The sequence below is a fragment of the Lycorma delicatula genome, chromosome 10 (assembly GCF_047948215.1).
Source record: "Lycorma delicatula isolate Av1 chromosome 10, ASM4794821v1, whole genome shotgun sequence".
Classification (NCBI taxonomy): Eukaryota; Metazoa; Arthropoda; class Insecta; order Hemiptera; family Fulgoridae; genus Lycorma; species Lycorma delicatula.
In genome coordinates this window covers 30,744,524-30,766,710 of record NC_134464.1, presented here as the reverse complement: position 1 = coordinate 30,766,710, position 22,187 = coordinate 30,744,524, and the positions used below count along the sequence as shown (strand labels likewise).

General features: G+C 26.7%; 1 protein-coding gene across 4 annotated transcripts in view; it reads left to right on the top strand.

Annotated features, from left to right (window-relative positions):
* Positions 1–20,790, top strand: part of LOC142331002 (activating signal cointegrator 1 complex subunit 3-like) — an 87,040-nt gene extending 66,250 nt beyond the window's left edge. For 2 of the 4 annotated variants that reach the window (XM_075376537.1, XM_075376536.1), the window contains exons 3-9: positions 3,191–3,331; positions 4,611–4,799; positions 6,615–6,917; positions 10,653–10,843; positions 13,868–14,036; positions 18,742–18,925; positions 19,891–20,026. In XM_075376537.1, the coding sequence (XP_075232652.1) occupies positions 3,194–3,331; positions 4,611–4,799; positions 6,615–6,917; positions 10,653–10,843; positions 13,868–14,036; positions 18,742–18,906 (1,155 nt within the window). In that variant the 5' untranslated portion in view covers positions 3,191–3,193 and the 3' untranslated portion in view covers positions 18,907–18,925; positions 19,891–20,026. Of the gene's footprint in view, positions 1–3,190; positions 3,332–4,610; positions 4,800–6,614; positions 6,918–10,652; positions 10,844–13,867; positions 14,037–16,076; positions 16,255–18,741; positions 18,926–19,890; positions 20,027–20,680 lie in introns of those variants that run through there. The other 2 variants (XR_012757864.1, XM_075376538.1) reach the window with 2 other exon arrangements.
* The last annotated feature ends 1,397 nt before the right edge of the window (positions 20,791–22,187 follow it).

Sequence of the window (22,187 nt, the reverse complement as noted above, 5' to 3'; positions counted from 1 at the left end):
TGTGCCAAATTTATTATTCTTATTCATTACTTTTCCCCCTCTTTTTTTAAAATGAATTCACTTTATAAGCTCAAAGCTTGTGTGTGAGAATACGGAATGAAAATTTTTATCGTGTGATAAGATGCTGTACTTGACCAGGATTCATACTTGGATTTTCCAGATGAAAGGCTTAGGTGCTATCATTGTACCATGGAGGTTGACAGAGTTGTAGTAATTATCTTAGTAAAGATGGTTCTCAAAAACTTAGTCAAGATGTTTGATGTTTTTATAAAAAAAGAAAGAAATTTATTTCAAAAGAACTGTATTACTATAAAAGTTTTATTTAACACCAGTTTAGTTAAAATTAGAAGAAACGTGGAAATTACCAGAATCCTAAAATTAGGATTACTTAAAATTACAGAGATGTAGTAGTACAAATATTTCCTCAATAGCCATTTGTCAGTAATGCATGGAGACTATATCTCTCCATTCGTTTGACCAATTATATTCAAAATTAAATGACATCAATTACCTATATTCTGAAGTCATCATATAAAAAATTTCATAAAAATTTTTTTATCCAGTCTGAAAAAGTCTATCCGGTTAAAAAAAATGATAATTGATACAATGCAAAAAAGTTAAGCTATTATATTCCCACCCAAAATGAAATTGCCCAAATATATCACTTAATTGATGGTACTAATTATATGATCTAATTAGTACAAAAAGCACATTGAATCTAGAAACATAAAATGAAAGAAAGGATTCTTTCCCCACCCCTGTATCAGGATTTTTTATCTTATTTACCAAAGAGAAATTAAATTACTTAAAAAAAAAATTAAGCATCCCTTATGAGTAAAATTTTGAGATATGAGACTCATACTTCCTTACCTTTTGACTGATTGTGACTAAAATTAATTGCCATCAATGCCCCATATATGCAGAAATCATCGGGCCAAATTTTAGCCGAATTGATCCACACTCAATCATGAAACATAAAGCATAAAATATACATACATGCATGCAATCAATATACATACATCGATTTGGAATCTTTCAACACTAGAATTGTGTTTTATTGTGGTTAAAAGAGGAAAACATCAAATTATTGTTACAACGGTTGTTCATGTTATTTGAAGATTTTTGGTTTGATGATAATCAAGACATGTTCATGAAAATATGATGTAATATTTTAGCCTGACCTGGAATTAAAGATAGAACTTTTTTAAGAAAGGTTATGAAACTTTTGGTTATAAAAGGTTCTGAAACTTTATCATTATTATTTATTTATGAATCCCCTTTGACCGATTGTATAATAATATATAAAACCTATTCCAGCATGAAAATATTTTATTCCCAACATTGCAATGAGCTTCCTTGACTTATGCCTTTAGGCTAATCCATAATAAGTTTAGGAATCCTATTATTACCAGTCTTTGAAGCTTATTCTTCTATTCATTGGAATAGTAATCTACTTTTTGGTTAATACTAACAACATTTATTCCTGATAATTATATTTTCTTTACTATCCTCTTTTTTGCAATCTTTTGACTAATTTAAAAAGTGCATTTTTAGTTGTTTCTAACTTTTCCCATAAAATCTCAAGGTTTCACTTCATATAAAAGAATCCAAACGGATATGACATTACATAGTCTTTTCAGGTTATATCTATTAGCTTTTTTAACCTCTCTAAAAAATAAAACAGCTTTGATGTATTTCTGCATTTACTTTGATAGCAGACTATTCACTTTAGCTAGGTTCCATTACTTTTGTCTTTATATTAGTTATAATTGTAATTTGAAAATTCAAAAAATAAAAGTAGACTTTTGTAAACATTTTTATGAATCGTCGATTAAAATATCTGCAAATGCAACGTTCAAGAAAAAGGTCATCACTTTTTTCTGTTGGAGATTAATATCCTGACTTCTATTACCTAAAAAGGTCGATCGATTGTTTAAGATGGTGAAGGATGCACTAGACTCTTGCCTTAAACCTTGATTATTTATAATTTTGTCCCTGTATTGGTAACCCCCCTTTTGTTGTGCTCCATCCTGCTGCAAATTATGAGTTATTCTTATTAAAATAGGGAAACGTCACTTTTCAGAAATTTTCTAGAGGATTTGTTTATTGATAAATATGTTTGGCATTTTAAAACTGAACTTTTTGATATAAGGAATGGTAACCCTATTAGAAGCGTACAGCGTCCCTTAATAAGAGAGTTGGGTGGATGATTTGGTAATTACACCATAAATGTTTCACTTGTATAAAAAATGAAACCTCAGATAAAACTGAATTTACTGAAAAATATTTTTATAAGTATAGATATAAAAAAAATTATTAAAAATATATTTTCAAGGTTTTATTAAATAATAACAGTATATTAAAAAAAAAGAATTATACATATTTTTTTCGGAAGTAGTAAATGTAATTATTATTATTATTATTATTATTATTATTATTATTATTATTATTATTATGCTTTTACGGCCAACATGGGACCACTTAAGTCAATTTTAGTTGGATCTTTTCTGAGAAAAGCGTGTTATTTTACTCTTTCGAGCTGCAGTAGATGTAATATAATAAAAAAAAAATTAATTTTTTATCAGTTATTAAATAAAATGGTCAGTCAATTTAATGTTATTGTAAACGGCAACATCTGTGATTAAATGGTGGCATCTCTTAACAGTCTTGGATTCAAATCCACTAAAAAGAATAAATAGTAATGTAAAAAAATATTAATTGAAAATTAAACAGAAATTATAAAAAGATATAACATGAATATTTTCAGTAGGGATTTTGTATTTGGTATATTTATTTGTTATGTAATGTTTAAGTGTGCTAAGATGGGGTATTTTTTGTATTTATTTTTGGTTTTAAATTATATGTTCATGAAAACATACGACATTTTAATGCACTCAAACACTGATTTACTAATGAACAGGTGGAATTCCAATTTATCTTTCAATTATATTCTAAATATCTTATCTGCCTTACTGGAAAAATACTGCCGTCAGTAACATCAGCTTAAATTGTGTTAATTTTTAATATTTTAACTTATTAAAATGCAAGTTTAATTTCTTTTAAAGAACATTATCTTTCTACAGATATAATTTTTCTTAAGTCACCAGTACTATCATTATAATACTTTGTTTGTCATTTCTTAAATTTGTAATAGCAAATCTTTTTGTATTATTATTATTCTTATTTTCAGGAAATGGAACAAATTGTTGGATCTGTTAAAGATCCAAATCTGAAACTGACATTAGCATTTGGTATTGGTATGCATCACGCTGGGTTACAAGAAAGAGATAGAAGAACTGTTGAAGAATTATTTGTTAATCAAAAGATTCAGGTTATTAATTAATTCAGTTTATTAACTATGGTTGACATTGACCATTTTTGGTTGATATTAATTGTATTTATTTACTACTGTAGCAGAGAAACTAAGCACACTAGGATTTTTCTTGGACTTGTTAGGCAATTTGTCTTTTAACCATCTTCTGCAGCTATGTCCTTCTGTGCTCTGAATATCCTGAGATTCTTCCTCTCCATAGATCTCTAATCTCTGGAAATTTCTCTTTTTATGGTGTGCCCAGTTTAGTGTAAATGCAAGTTCTGATTTTAGCGGTAATATTTTGGTCTTTATATCATCTCTCTTCCTTTCTATCCTCCATACCTCACCTTTAATTTCTCTTGAGGGAGTGCCCTCTTCTCAAACACTATCAATCATTTTGATTTTACTTGAAAATGATATTTTGTTTATATTAGTAATGTTATATAGTGAGACCTGTTAACATTAGGTTAAGTAAATCCATTATAGGTATGTTTATTCTAGTATAAGTATAATTTTATATTTTAGAGACTTAAATTTATATATAGCATTAATGTATTTATATATGAACATAACTTATTCAATCAACTCTAGGCTCTTGGGTCTACGTTATAAACAAGAATCATCCTTATCATCATCTATCCCTGCTGTACCACTCTTTTTCCTTGTCTTCCACGGAATATTCCTTTTCTTCTCTGCTCCTTTTACTTATCTTCTGTGGAATATTCCATTTCTCCTCATAACTTCATCCAGATGAAAGTTTTCATTCAGTTCAAGTTCATTCAGTTTTTTCATTCAGATGAAAGGCAAATATTTATACAAATCAGAATGTGGTCAAATCTATAAATATTAAAAAATTATGTAGAAAACACTAATTATACAAAAATTAAAAGTTGATTGTTGTACTGTAGGAAGGTACAAGCCTTAGTAAGAATCTAGAGCATTAAACAAAAACTAGACATTACGTACCTTACATTATTCGAACGAAATGTAAAATCATCATAGAAACTGCAATTTTTTTTTTTATCTGAGTATGTTAAGCGATTGTGAAGTTGATAGATAATGAAATAATTGTAATTTTTTGATGAATATGATAGATAATATAGTATAAACTTCAATAATAACTTTAGTCTGGGCAATTACATCTTTATTTTCTTTTAAATTGAAGTCTACTGTTATGCTGCACTTATAAACTAGTGCTAATTTTATTTATACTTTTGTTACAGTTATATAATGTATTGTTTTGTATAGCATCATCTTGCTATGTAAAGTTTACATGCTCATAACTAATTTTTCACAGGTATTAATTGCAACTGCTATATTAGCTTGGGGTGTTAATTTTCCAGCACATCTTGTCGTTGTTAAAGGGACTGAATATTATGATGGTAAAGTCAAAAGATATGTGGACATGCCCATTACTGATATATTGCAAATGATGGGCCGTGCTGGTCGACCACAGTTTGATAATCAGGGAATTGCTGTTGTTCTGGTAAATAATATTAATTTTATTTTCTGAGCCACTTAAATGATTCTGCCTATTTTATTCTTTAATGTTTGTGACAAAAACATAATTAGAACTAATTATGTTAAATGTAGTGTTGATAAGATACTATTGTATTTTTAATGTTACTGCTATTTCTTGTAAATTTGATAAATAGATTTGTTGTACATGTTAACTACGGATCACTAGATCTGTAATATAAGTATAATAACAAATTATAATTGTGGCAAAGGCATACTGACATCTGCTCATGTGTTTTTCACACAGATGAAAGATAAATACTTAGAAAAATCTTGTAATTTCTAAATAATTGGCAGTACACATGTAATTCTAAAAATGTGGTCAAATCTATAAAAATTAAAAAATTCTATAGAAAACACTAATTGTACAAAAATTAAAAGTTGACTGTGTACAGTGTGGTAAGAATTAGAGCACTCTCAGTATAATCTTGTTTTTGTTTAATGCTCTGTATTAAACAAATACGAGAGCGTTAAACAAAAGACTATACCTACCACACATTATTCAAACCAAATGTAAAATCATCAACTATACTTTTTATTACTTGAATGTGATAAGAGAATATGCAGTTGATAGATAATGAAATAATTGTTAACTCTCTAATGCCAACAATTCTATAGTCTTCCTTGTTATGTAAAAATTATACTTTTGATGCTTTTTTTTAATAATTTTTTCCAGTATGTAATTATTTATTCATTTAAGAAAGATATTCTATTCAAATTATAATATAGTATTGTAACAAGTAGGCCTAGGCCTAATCTTAGACCAATTTATCCCTGGAATTTGTAATTTTCGTGATGTTAGCCTGCCTCATAAATGGACTTGTTATTATTGTTCATACTTTGTGCTCATATTCTGAAAAAGCAGGAGTGTAAATTTAGATTTTGATATTCATTGTCTTAAAGAGAAGAAATTCTACAAACTTTCTGTTATGTATTTTTCACAATATTAATGTTAACATTCAAAGTGTTGCATTTGTGTACATATTTATTGTATCTTCTTTTTTTTAAATAAATAAACCAAACATATTTTGGTATTGCATAACTAATACTTATAACTTGTTTATTTATCACGAATGTTCCATTTCAGCAGCAAACCACTTTAGTTTTTTGATTTGAGAAAGGAATTTTTGATCACCATTTTGTTGTCTGCTGTTAGAATTAGTATTGCATTTGATGAAGATTTAAATTCACTAATTTAATCGTATTAATTAATATTTATATTCACATTTTTTCAATGTGTTATGATTAACTTCTTTTTAATAGATACGTGATCCTGGAAGTTAATTGTTATGATAGGTTAATACCTATTAATACCATTATATTATATAATGGTATATAATTATACCATTATAAAATATATATAAAAAAAATTATTATTGGTAGGAATAATATAAATTACTTTAATAATTACCATCAATAATTAATCAAATTACCATATTATTAAGTGAAAAGGACTTAAGAGATTTAGATTCCTTATGTAACCTTCAATTTTTTTTTAATATTTATTTTTTAAGTATATGCAAATTATGTAAAATATTCATGTTTAGTTATTATTAATATCTAAAAATAAGTATATCTATGATTGGATTTATTTATCTATATTTATCTTTGATTATTATTTTGTGTAATAGTTAGTAGTATCTGTTATTATTAATAGATTGATGTTAGCCCTGAAATTGGCTGTTTACATTTGTTATTTGATAAAGTGTAAGAAGTAAATAAGTTATTAAAAACACACTGATTTTAAAACTGTAGTAATAGCTGCGTTTTACAATTTTTGCAGGTTCATGATGTGAAAAAGAACTTTTATAAAAAGTTTTTATACGAGCCATTTCCTGTTGAATCTAGCTTACTTTCTGTTTTACCTGATCATTTAAATGCTGAAATTGTTGCTGGATCTATTAAGACTCGTCAAGAAGCATTAGATTATCTGACATGGACTTACTTCTTTCGTAGATTATTACAAAATCCATCTTATTATGGTTTAGAAACACTTGAACCAAAAGATATTAATATGTTTTTATCATCTCTTATTGAAAAATCATTAAACACACTTTCTGATGCTCATTGTATTTATTTTGAAGAGGTGAGTTGAAACTTATTCCTTTTTTTTAAAAAGATGCTATATTATTAAATAATGTTTATAATTTTTATTTCTAATATTTTCAGGGAAGTTGGATTAATCAACATATCATAAGTTGTTACTCTGCAAAATATATATTTTTTTATTTTTATACATAAAATATATATTTAAATATTTATTACATATAGATTTTTATTTACTTTTTTGTAGTTAAAAGATTTGTAGTAAGTACTAACATTTCTCCCAGTTTTCTTTGTTCTAGCAGTTCAGAATTTTTGGTACCTTAATTATATACCACTTTTTTGTCAAACCCTTTTATATACTAAAGGATTAAAATTAAAATTGAGCAGTCACAAATCATAATCCTCCTCTTATAGCAACCATTTTAATAAATGTTTGCTTATTTGTAGCAACATTCGTACAGGAGAATGTAAATGTTTGTATTTGACATGAAATTTAAATTATTATAATAATAATATTTGTTGTATGAAGTCTTATTTAGTTGGCTGGTTTTGTTTGAGAACTACAAAAAAATTGTCTGATATCCAATTGTTTTAAAATTCCTATTTCAAACTATTCAATTAACTTATCCTTATATAATGCATATTTAGGATTTAATTACCATTATTCAGGTTTTCTAGATAAAGATTTTTTTAGAAAATTTAATATGAAAAACAACAGATTTATATTAAAATTCTGTATCATTAAGAGAGAGGTAGTACAAACTACTTACGTACTACCTAAATAAAAAGAAATGTAGGAAAAGCACTAGTTGAGATTTAATTAGAATTGTTTATGTTCCTTAAAATATGATACAGATAATTATTAGTTCTTATTTATGGAAACCTTATATTATATTGCTATATATTATATGGAAATCTCATATTTAGTATCACAGCTGAAGCAAGAAACTGAATCCATTTTGTTGTAAAATTGTAGCAATAAACCATTATTTTAATTATCATTTCATTTCAGTTATCCATTATTTCATTTATTTTTATCGGTTTATTTATTATTTTATTTATTTTTATCCGTTTATCAACTCTCCTGTCATTTTCAAATCCCTATTTTACCTCATCGTAACAGGCGATGAGATATGAGTTAAATTTTTAACATGGAAACAAAAGTTTAATCAGTGCAGTGGGGGTATACCAGTTCTCCTTGAAGACCCATAAAGGCCCGTGAAACACATTCTTCAAAAAAGCTAATTGCATTAGTTTTTTGGGACCATAAAGGTGTGATCTTTGTTGATTTTATGAAAAGAGGCATGGCAATTAATACTGAAACTTACTGCGAGACATTGAAGAAATTGAGAAGGGCTAAACAAAACAAAGTGGCATTCTGAGTTTCAGCATCGTTTTCCTTCATTAGTGCATACTGCAGTACGCATTCAATGCCAAATCAACAGTTTCAAATGGGAGTCCATCCTCCATCCTCCATACAGCCCCGATTTGGCTTCCAGTGATTATCACTTTTATCTGAAAATGAAGAAATGGTTACCGGAAGCAGCGTTTTGAAAATGACAAGAGTTGAGAAATGATGTTAATACTTGGCTTAATTCACAGATGGCAGAGTTTTGTGACAAGGGTATACAAAAACTTGTTTACAGATATGACAAGTGTCTTAATTTGGATGGCAATTATGTAGAAAAGTAGCTATAAGATGTACTGTGTGTAATAAATTGGTTTTTAAGTAACGAATATGAAGTTACTTTCTGATTAGCCCCCCTTGTATTTACATTATTTTACAGACAGGAAATATTTAAATTAATATATTAATTAATGTACTAGAATTATAAGAAATCACACAGATAGATTATAGGTAAATTAATGTCACTGTCAATTCGTAGACATTGACATAAGAATAGCCATCTGTGCCAATGTATGCCACATAGAGAAAAATACTTTTTTCAACACTTAACAATATAATTACCTCCGAAAGTCAATATTTTGTTTTTAAAGAAGATTAGCTAACAAAAACTGTGCTAAGATACATACATAGACTATTTTTATGATATTTAAAATGAGAGAACCATTATGAAGAGACTAATTTTATTGCATGTAATTCAATAAATAAAAAAAATACCATCTAAATATAGTTTTTATTTATAAAAATTTAATTTTAATGCTCATTAGCTAATGTTTTTTTAAGAATATCTAAAATCATTATTGAAAATATTTATAAAATTTTAAGAATAATGAAATAATAAAAATAAGCATTTTATTTGTCAAAACTTAAAATATCTAATTTTAAAATTTTATAAAATCAGTGGATGAAATATAAAAATATAATTAAAAAAATTTATTCTGAATATGCACAATCTATACTCCAATGAGAGATAAGAGCATGGGGTGGTGTTTTTAACATACACTTTAATAAAATATTCTAATACAAAACAATATATTTAAAGCAGCACTTGGAAAACCAAGATGTTATCCCAGCAACAAACATTTTAATGAGTACAATGTTATTACAATCAAACAAATTTATTTAAAAGATTTGGTAATCTATATAAATGGAAGTAGACACATTTTTCATTTTTAATACTCATTATAACACCGCTTATAATTTACGAACTTAATGTAACTATGATGTTCCTCACACTGATTTAACTTTGTGCAGAACACGATTTTCTTAATTTATAACAATATAATAAATCTTATCCCAGAACAATTTGTTATGCACTTGATATAATATAATATTTATATTATTATTATTTATTTATATTATTGATATAATATTTAAGTTTATAATATCATCCATTTACATGATTTACTTTATTAAATGCATAAATCACCTCTTTTCATTGTACTTCATGTAAACAGTAATTGAATATGCAATATTAAACATTTTTCCCTCTTTTTTAAAGTAGATACTTGTTTTTCTCTTTTTGTTACTTGAACTACACTTGTTGCTGGCACTCAAGGTCTGCTTTACTGGCAATGCCCATATTGTCAAAGAGATTATTTTTAATATTATTTTCTTTCTTATTATAATATATTGTTAATTATTGTACATGTAGTATTATAAAATGTGGCAAATAAATAAATAAATAAAAATTGATATCCTGTTTGGTTGGGGTTCCTCATGGTTGGATGTAACTATAGCTCCACATAAGTAGGTTTTCGAGATCTTATATTTAATATTAGAACATAAACTAAAATTTTATAATTAATCGGATTTTTTATTTAAAAATTGTTTGTCAGGAATGGTTGGCTATTATACATTAAAAGATCTTAGATGGATGCAATTTTATGTAGATTCTCTCAACTTATAGTCAGACCATAGTTCTTTTTTAGAGTGAAGTTAAATGACATTTCAGACCAAATTCTGTAGAAGAAAAGTTCAGGATACCTCAGTTTCTGAATTTATTTTGTTGCAGTTTATTAATAATGTTTTATAAATTTTATTAATAAATTATAATTTTAGAGTTTTTCATAATTTTTTTCTGAGAAGAAATTTCTTAAGAGCAAAATTTAAAGTGTATATAATGTTACACATAAATAAAATTATGAAAAAAGAAACTTTATAATGTATGTAAAGTTTTTTCTTCTTAGTAATCCGAGGAAAAAATGAATAAAACTTAAAAAGAGACATTACCAAGACACATAAAGTAGTAATAATAATAACAATAATTATAATAGCATTATTAAAACGAATTAAATATTCAGTTAGATCAACATCTTTATGTAGTTATCAATATTGTCATTTTTGTTTTTATAGTGTTATTTTTTTTAGGATGGAAGAGGAGTGACTGCTACATCAATGGGTCGTATTGCATCATATTATTATTTATCACATTTAACAATGCTACATTTCAGATCACATTTAAACTCGTCACTAACTCTCGAACAATTGCTAGAAGAATTTTGTAATGCATTTGAATATAGTCAACTTCCCGTCAGGCACAATGAAGATCAAGTCAATGGGTAAATCAGTTGAATTTTTATTTATTTTATTAAAATACTTTTGTTTTTTTAAAAATTACATTGAAATGCATCAAGGGTGTGTTTTGATACCTACATTGTTTTGCTGGTCTCATTGGCACTGATGCCTTGCTCATATTTTACTGTGGATCTCAACAGGTTTTCATAGAGTGGAGGGTCTATTGCCTACAGACTAAATCTGATCTGAAGTTGTTTAGATGGTAAAATGTCAGGATCAGGATGTCCACTTTGCAAACAAAACTACTGTGCATGAAAGTGATTTCTAGTATAATATAATCTGAAAATATTTTATAATATTGTATTATTTTATATACTTAATTATAATACTGTTCAGCTTCATTTAATAAGAATATATTTCAACATTTTTTGTTATTCTTTGAATTTCACTTGTTATGAGTAGTCAGTTAAGTAATTGCTTATTTTAGAAATTTTACTATTATTAGGTTAGTTACCTTAACTATAAATTACATTCACAACATATTTAAGTTTTCATGGATTAATTTAGCTTGTGACAATGTTTGTTTTGTTTGAAATGTTGCTATGATAACTATTTTAGATCAAAGGTTTTTGACAAGCACATATACCAGATGTTCATTTGAAAAGTTAACGCATTTATTAAACAGCTATTAGTCCCATTGTATTTTTGTTTGTAGGCATGTATATCATTCTTGGGGAAACTTTTTTAAAATTATTTTTGTAGGGTTGGAACCCAGCCCTTTGCTACACCTACCTCAACTCAAAAATCTTAAATGGCATTGATAACATTTAACTACATTAATTGACAACCCGAAAAAAAATAATGAATTTTGGTGAAAAGAAAATTAAAATTCGCCTACCCCTTCGCTCGGTAGGTGTGAAAAACCATTTGGGGTTGTACTTTTTTAAATTTCAGTTCAACAAAAATAACTATAAAATTACGTAATATAACTTAAACCATTTGAAGTAATCATAATCTGTGGATTAAAACTGTGAAAATTTTTTTAAAATGAGACTATGTAGCTTGTGACACCTCATTGGAAAGCCCTTTGAATGACAAGTAATTCGGTACAAATAAAATAAAAATTGGTTCACTGGTATTGAAGTTAACTATTGGTATCACTAGTTAACAATATCACTAGGGACAATTTATGTCCCTCCTGGAACCTCAAGAACGGTATTGCCGGTTTCAGCAAGACGGCGTCCTACATGCCACACGTCTCAAGAAACCATGGATTTTCTGCAAGAGTTCTTTGATGATCAAATAATAAGCAAGGACTTATGGCCTCCAATAGGAGGCCAATAGTGAGGTCAGGAGACCTCACATCTCCTGACTACGTTTTGTGGGGCTATATTAAGTCCGAGGCCTTCAAAAACAATCCTCACACTATTGATGAACTTAAAGTCAATATTACAGACTTAATCACAAATATTTCCAATGCAACTCTTAAAAAGGTTTCTGCTAATATGCTGAAAAGAGTCTGTGCGTGTATAACCGCAAGGGGTGGGCATTTTAAGCATATTCTTTAACAATTATGTAAGTAATAGCTTTTTATTAAATCTCTTTTGTAAGTAACAAATATATTTTTTTATTCCACCTAAATTTCCCTTTCTTAAATTACATTTAAAATTGGGTAACAGAACTAAAAAATCACTCTGTAGTATGATTGATACATAAAATGGCCTCCCTTTTATCAAAATTTTCAGTAACATCTCAGCACAATTGTGGTTCGGTGTTATGTAATTAGATGTTAACTCATCTTTGAGTTCATGGATTGTTGCGTGTACCTAACTTTTCACACAATTCCAAAGGAAATGGAAACAGTGGTGTTAAATTGTATGATCTTGGAGGTCAGTTGATATGACTGTTTGAAGGAAAATTATGCATCTGAACTTTGTTCTCAGTAGTCGTAATTTCATTGATTTATTAATGCTAATCTATTCTGAAAGCCATTTTCATTTTCAAAAAAAAATAGAACTTGATAATGCTTTCAGCCCATTATTTTTGCTGGATATGCATTGCCCAAAATGCGACAATTTTGCTAGTTATCCTCATTAATAAAATGGGCTCATCACCAAAAATAATTTTCTTGTAGAAAGCTGTTATGTTTTCAAGAATTCAGTCAACTAGCAAATGATATCTTTAGTCTCCTGGGCTTAATTACTGTGTCAGTTGATCCTTGTATGATTGTAAAGCCAAATATTTTTTTTTAATTTATCATGTAGTGGTCTCGGTAGTGCCTAATTTCTGCTAACAGCTTTGAATTAGCATTCTTGGATCTTCAGCAACACTTTTATTAACCAGTACAATATTTTTCCCTTTAAGACACTCAGGAAGCTGTACATCTTTTACAGATCATGTTTTCTTAAATTTATGTAAAAAACAGTGCTGAACATAACATTCACAATGCGATGCCTAACTCCCAGCAATTAGGCATTATCTGTTATCAAATTATGTGGACTGAAAAAAATTACAAAGTTCTGAAGTGTGATTTTGTAATATGTGTTTTAAGCTTGAAGCTTGTTTGTATGAATATGGAATTGAAATCTTATATGGTATGAAAAATACAATACAAATATAAAATACAATATCTGACTCGGGTAGGGATGTGTTTATTCTTTTGCGTATTACTGCATAACTAAAAGATGATATATGTGGAACACAACTATCAAACAGTGCTACCACTTGACAAGCATAACTGGATAATACCTGGTAGCTCTTATTGAACAACTTTTTGTTTCTATTTTTATTTTATTTTTTTCATATTAAGTATAAAATTATGTTTACTTCTAATTTTACATAATTATTATTAATTTGCATTACTAATTAATTATAGTTAATTGTTTTTTGCTCTGGTGATGTAAGTTGCATGTTTCATATTGGTTACTAGATATAGTTCTACTAATTGATTTCATGTTGTGTTAGCAACATTTCTAATATTTTTTGTTCTAAATATTCACAAATTTATCTCTAGTTTGTCTCTTCAGTACTTTAAAAATTTTTTTACTTGGATTTTTGTTTTTCTGCAGTGAACTGGCCAAGGATTGCCCATTGCCAGTAGACCCATTAACAATGGATTCTCCACACACAAAAGCATTATTGTTATTTCAAACTCATTTTTCACGCCTACCATTACCTATGTCTGATTATTACACAGATCTTAAATCTGTTCTTGATCAAGCAATCAGAATATTGCAGGTAAGTATTTATAAAATGTTTACAGTTTAGTAAATATTATTATTTAGTTAAATATCTGTTTCTTTTTTGTTTTTCTAAGCACATCTTGTGGTCTTATGATAGAGATTACACCATCCAACAATGATTTTGTTAAATGAGAGTGAATAACTGATTCTTATAGTATTTTTCATGCTGATTTCAAATATGAAATTCTTTTATCAGGCTTAGTTTTTTGTAACTACTTTCTTATTTTCAGGTAGTATTATGCATGAACACCATACACATAGCATTTTGTGAACGTATTTTATTATATTATCAACTAAATAGCTTTTGTTTATTTATTACAGTCCCTTAATTGTATCACATTGATTTATTAGACATTAAGTCATCTTGCTTATTATTTACACACTAATTAAAACGAACAAGAAAGACTCATTCTTCCTTTTTTCATCTTACTTCAAAAATATCATTCACTCAATAATTATTTTTGTCATTATTATATTTACTTACAAACTGTTGCACAGACTTGAGAAATATTTTTAATTAAAATATTATTAAAATATAATATAATGAAAAAATTTAAATATAATTAAATATAATTATATTTATAATATAATTAATATTTATATTATATTATATATATTATATTATTATTATTATATATTATATTATATATTTATATTATATTATTATATAATATATTTTTATTAATTATATTTATAATATAATTAATTTAAATATAATTAAAATATTTTTAATATTTTTATTCAAATGCGAGTTCTCGTATGTGTAATATTCAGTTTTGTAGTTGGCTTTTGTATTTTCAGGTTTTTCAGTAAAGTGAGTGTATGTTTATTAAATTAGCGTGTTTATAAAGTATTTCTTTTTAAACAATATGATTTATTGCAGTGTATTAATGCCTCAGAGTTGTATTAATCATACAAACAATTTCTCTACATCTGTGGTGAGGTAACATTGAAGTCATAGAAAAGAAGTATAACTCCACTGATAAAAAGTCATATGAACTGTACTTTGGATGTAAATTAGGTAAAGAATGTAATTTAGGTACTTAGGATGTAAATCAGGACAAATCTTGGGCTCCTCATATTTGCTGTGCTTCTTGTGTAACATTGTTGACTGGTTGGCTAAATGGATCTCATCTCATGCGATTTGCAATTCCAATGGTTTGGAGAGAACTGAAGGATCTTACCGCAGACTGTTATTTTTGTGTAATAAAGATATCTGGGATAACAGCTAAAACTAGGTGTACTGTTAAATAACCTGATATTCCCTCTGTCATGTGGCCAGTGCCACATAGCCAAGAGCTTCCAATTCCAGTACCACCACAAACATGGAACTTAGATGAAGATGAAAATGTCAAATCTTGTGCTGACTTATCAGGCAATGAAGAAAGTGATCCAAACTTTTTAGAAAATAGATATACTGAACCCTATTTAATTAAATGATCTGGTTCGTGATCTAAATTTATCAAATAATCAAGCAGAAATATTGGCATCTTTTACAACTGAACACTAAAATAAGTGCTTTCTGAGATAAGACAGTAAAAATTTGAATATTTCTTCTCTCAGTTCAAAAACTTATATACTGTAATGATGTGGACTATACAGTAATGCAAATGATGCAGATGATAATACAAGGTCGTTGGTTGACTGATTCACCATTACTCTTCCTCATATTGAACCTCATAATTTATATGTTTTTAAAGGACATCATGAATTGGCAACACTACCTGGGCTAATGCAATGCACTTATAAACAGTTAGCATCAATTATTACACCTGAATTAGATGAAGGACAAGTTGATCAGGTATTTAATTTTTTCCTGGTATTTTTTAAACATTCTGTAATGTTAATTATGGAATTAGAGAGTATTAGTGAACTAGTTCGATCAAATATTTATTAGATTTGATGATAAAATTAGAGATGGTGGTATGTTAAATACATTACAATATATAATATATACAATAATTAAAGATGTAGCTGATAAAAATAATACAGTTTGTTCTGTTCTTAAAAATAATTTTTTTTTGGTTTCTTTTAGGAACTTAGATATTGTATGCTATTGTATTTTACATAGAACTTTCTTTTTTCTTAAAAGTTTGTGAATGCCATGATGTTTATTAAATAAAACAAGTTATTATAAAGTAAGCTAAAACTAATTATCATGATATATAACAACAAACACAATGTTGAACTGATTTACAAGTGTGTTAGATAAGGTAAGTTAAGTTAGATAAGGTAAGTTGTAACCATATTTTAAGGGTCATTCTTTTAGAGGAGTTGTAAAAATCATCTACAGTAGAAGTCAGAAATATGAAAACAAAAATTATTTTGAATAATATCATTTGGTATACTAGATTTAAAATTATTTTCTCTGTAAAAAAACATCTAAAAGTTGTTTTACATCATTCGTAAAGTTTAATGCAAAATGTTAATAAAAAACTGAGTTGCTGAAGAAAAATATTCAATGATTATCGCACTTGTTTTTTCTTTAAATAAACTCAATAAAAATTCCAGTTATATATAAAAAGTTAATTTAAATTTCACATACTTCAAAATTTTACATAGTAAAAAAGCATTGAAATTGTTTGAAAATTTTCTCACTGCTTCAGCTTAAGTTTTGTTTATATTTAAAATAAGTGTAATTTATTTAATTTAAAAACAGTATAAAGGATCTTTAGTTTTTGTTTGATGTGTAATTTATTAAATTTTGTGGTGTAATAGGTTTTGACTTATCATTACTCTTGCAGATACTATTGTAGACTTAACTCGATTTCCTAATCTACGAGTATTGCAGTATTATATTTGATTTTACTTAAGTTTACATTTTTATTACTATTTTTCCCATGTAACTAAGTATCAAGACTTAAATAAAAACAATTGCATAATTCCTGTGTATGCCAATTCTTATCTGTGGTTGTGCACATCTATGTTATGATGATTACACTGATTTTTGTTGTAAAACATAAGTTGTGTGTCACCTTATATTAATTTGTATTTTTTATTAAAATTTTCAATACCAAATTCATAAACACAAAAAATTATTTTTTAAAATTAACTGTTTAACAGTAGCCGTGCATACTAACTAATTAAACCCCCACCTATTTTTGTTTAGCTCCTGATATAAAATAATGATTAATGATAGCAATGCGTTAGTTGCTACTACAAAATATTATTTATTATATTAAACATTTGGACTATGTTTATACCAATGTGAATAGAAACTTTCCAATGTAATAATATTTAAATTGATACAATAACAGATGGCAATTTTTTAAAATTAAATCTGTGTAGCACTTTATATACACAATGAAATATTCAGCTCTCAACCTGCAAAGAGTTACCGTATAAGCAATTCACAATTCAATCAGACAAGCAAGGTCAGGAGCTACTCGAGTATCTTACGTCGCTGTATATTTTCTTAATTTTTTTGTTTCGTGATTAGTCAAGCAGACCTCTTGACAAATCATAAAACAGTTAAGTGAGACTGCAGAAATGCAGACGCTCTCTTAGCTGTAATGTTATATATATTTTTTATAATAAAAAAACAACTTGAACAACCCAAGTTCAGAATTGCAAAGTAAATGAAATGACCCTTACCTTACTTTTTTCTTTTCTTTATTCCAATAGCACATTTGTGGGATCCCGCATCATCAGTTGTATATAAAATTACATATCAAACATAACAATTTTTTTTTTTTAGAATAAAAATTAAAAGATTAAAATTACTATCATATATACAAAACATGAAGTCAATTAAATAAAAATAACTACATATATTTAAATATGATGTCAATTAAGAATTAAAATTAAATTTTAAAATAAAATAATTAGAAAATGTATACCATGAATCTGGCTAGCCAATGTATTACTGACTGAATTTGAAATTATTTATATACATTCTGATAGTTGCTGCTTTTATAAGAGTGTCATCTTCATATTCTGTCTGAAAGTTGATCAAGTTGGAAATTCTTTTTTGCTTATATATATAATCTCTCCAAGATGTCCAAACTTTTACTATTATTATTTAAATTAAATTTCTTGATTTTCTGAATATCAGATACAGAATATTTTTTATCAATAAGGTAACATTACATAAACCCAGTTTACCGTTTTTATAATTTCTAATGTGTTCTAAAAATCTAGTTTGATGCAGGATCCTGTGAAAGTGCTATTGGAATAAAGAAAAAAAAAGTCACTTCATTTGATTTATAATTCTGTACTTGGGTTGTTCAAATTGATTTTTGATTATAAAAAATACAATATATTGGTGTAGAGGAATATGGGTCATAAGTATTGACTTAAGAAAAATATATATTTGTTTGTAAACTACCCAATTTTGTTTTATTTTTAAACCATCCTATACGTTTAATTTCTGTATTTTCTCAGTTTTTACTGCATTATTATAATATCTAAGAAAAAGATATTAAACTATTTCAGCGAAGAAAAAACTTTTTTCTAACGTTATTGATTTGAATTGAATAAGCCCACATATTTTAAAAATATTCTGAGATTTAGGATTTCTATGTACAATGTTTTTAATTAATTCAATTGAAAATATTCTATCTTAAAGAAATTCTATAATTGTTTTTTTTGATTTTCGCCTAAAATGTAAGACATCACACATTTTTTTATATGCATCATTACATTTTAATTTATTACTATATCTCATATATATTACATCAATTCTTTTGTTTTGTTTTTAGATATATAAAGTGATAAGAGAACTACCTGATCTAAAATTAGAGTTTTTGTTCGTGGCTGTTGGGAAGGTGAAGAAGAAGATAAAGACAGAAAAATTAGCAGAAATGATAAAGGACCTCCTACTGTTCTTCATGCTGATCAAGAATATACACTTTGCATTAAAATGATTAGGTTAAATCAAACTAGGTAAAATAAATTTTTCACAAGCATTTAAAGATTTACCTCTATACTAATTAATAAAACTAGCGAGTTACTAAGAGAGTCCACATTAATAATGTTTACCTAATTCAGTTGTCTGTAATTATAACTATACAGAAAAGACACTTTTCCATATCTAAAACTTAAAGCAGTACAAGTTGATTTTAAGAGTTTTGACATACATACTGTTATTACAGTTATGTCAATTGTTGCAATTTTTTTTTCCTTTATTAGTATTGTTTCCTCATACTTGAGGAGACAAGTCTAACCCTGTGCCATCTCTGTTAACTGTGCAGAAATATGTAGTATGAAATAAGTGCTGCTGTTTTTGGTTAGTTTAAAAATTCAAAGTGCATAAAATATTGAAACCATCTAAACATTATTGTGAAGCGAGTTCGTGATTATCTGGTTACCAATGACCACTAGATAAGATAAAATGATCTTATTAATAGAAGTTTGAGGTTAAATCATGACATTATACAATCATCCCCCAATATCATCGTATACTGTGATGATTAGTCCTGTACATATACCTTTTTAATTAAGTTGTTTGTTTTGGTAATGACAGAATATTGCTGCAGTAATTAAAATTACTGTGTGATATATTCTATTCAGCCACACGCAACTTGCTGTTGAAAACAAAATTATCCGTAGTGATAATTATTTATATTAGAAACCTTTCTTTAAAAATGTGAATGAATAATTACTAATTAATTGTTAATCAATTCATGGTAAAGATTCATTAATTTTGTAGATTAATTATATGTAAACTGATAATGTCTGCTGCATAAAGAATGTATCTTTCAACACAAAACTTGCCAGTTTTTCACTATATGTACATTCAGGTTTATAATAATTTATTAGAGCGCTTATTTTATTAAGCATATCATATTTAAAACAAAGCTAGTTATTTATTTTTTCTAAACTTGTATATCTATTGAAATTATTTCTAGAGAGAGAAAAGGACATGCACCTAAATTTTCTAAAGCAGTAGAACCTGGTTGGTTCCTAGTACTTGGCAGTATTGAAACTCAAGAATTGCTTGCATTGAAAAGAGTAATGCCTGTTACACATCATACAACACAACAGCTTCTATTTACAACTCCAGCAGCAACAGGTATTTTACTTTTTTTTTCTCATTTCATTGTAATTTATGTTACAGGGGATGAAAGATATTTTAAATTTTGGTTTTATCAAATAATTTAGTGATGTAACCTCAGCTTACAAATCTCCAGTCTGTAATAAATTGAAAAGCATTTGCATTTTTGCTTGTCGGTTCATGATACTGATAAATAAAAAGATATGGACGAGAATGTGTCACCATATTTTGTTGTGAATGTTTCTTTAATTTTCACTTTTGGCAGTTTTATGTGGTTGTTCATATATATTTTCTGAAAATCCTGTTTACATCTACAGTGGTTATTATAATCATTTGTTGAATTGTAGGCTGTATGTTTAATTGGATCCAGCTCATTTCAGTAATCGATATCATTGAATATTCATTCATCTAACTGTAAAACTCTCAGTAGAATCGTTAACTTGCATTAAACACAATTAGATAGTGAACAACATTTAAATAAATGCCATAATCTCAAAAAATTAGGATATTCTTATTTGAGACACATACTAATGCAATACCCTTGAAGCATTAAAATGAAAGTACTTGTAATTGACATTTTTGATATAGGTAAATTAAATTTTTTTGTATATAAACTGAGTAATGACAATTTCTTTTTGTTTTAGGCCGTCATGTACTTACACTATACATTATGTCAGATACATACCTGGGACTAGATCAACAGTACAACATTAAGATGGACATACTGCCACCAATTGCAGCAAAAACTGTTGATATGTATTAAATAATATTTTGTATAGATAATGTACATAAAGTTTTGTAAATATGTTATTTAATTATACGATTTAATTATTATAATAAAAGGTAAAACAATATTTTTTATAGGAAATAAAAATAAATAAGAAAGAGTGTTTTTTGTTTTTTTTTTTTTATTAAGTGAACATGAGGTACAGTTTATTGGGTGCTGCTTTTTACGTTTCTTAGCTTCTTCATTCATTTATTGTAGAAGTATTTGAAACCCATTATCAAAACTTATTGTACACTTTTTTATTTTTGTTTGTTATTAATGGTTGTACTTATCTTTTAATTTTACTTATTTTCTGTAAATTTTCAGTTCAGTATAGTACTTGGAAAGTACATCCACTTTTAATTAAATTTGTTATCAAAAAAAGAAATACTGAAAAATAATTGTGTAAGAAATGAACAAATTTTACCATAACATTAAATATACGATGAAAAAAAAAGAGTTTTGAAATTCAAAATCTAGATTATTTCTTTTATTGATAGCTTTAAAAAATTAATAATTTCATCTTTTCAGATGAAATTTCAGACCTAACAATAAAAAGAAATTATCCAGATTTTGAATATTTAAAAAAAAAAACTTTTAGATAGATGATAGATAGAGACTACATAATAAATTACCATTAAAGAAACCTACATATAAAAAAGAAATTAACACTGTGAGTAAATTTACCCAATTAAACAGTTCTTTAGTAAATATAAAATTGGTTATAAAGTTAAGGCTATAAAAGTTAAGCTTCTTTAAAATAAAAAAACAAAATTCTAAATTATCTACACAGTTAATTAATTAATAAAAGAATATATCCCAATTAATATGTTAATGAAATTAATTCACTTTAAACAATGAACAGATTAACAATAAAGCAGATGTCCTTCTCAAGAACTTCAATTTACTGAAAACAGGTAATAAATAAGAATTAAAAGATAAGTACAACCATTAATAACAAATAAGCATGAAGAAGGCCAGATAAAGACATGACGTCAAAAAGGGAAATAAAGAGGGCCTTGACTAAATGCTATATAAAAGGGTAACAAAAATTTACATACATAATTTAAAAAAAAATTAATTATGATGGTTTATGTGAAAATTATACAAAATTCAATTAAGCTGTAGCTATTACAGTTTTATATAAAACTGTATATAAAATTTACTACTATATATATCTACACATTATTAATGATGAATCTGCCATACCTGTAAACAAAAAAAAGCTTACTTCGACTATACACATAGAGAAAGAGAGAGAATTGATGATTACAAATTTATCTTACATTTCAACAAGTTAAATGTACCTACAATACAAGATATCATATTTTCAAGCAATTACTACCATCTAAATCTTTAATAATTCTTTTTTTTTTATTAAAATA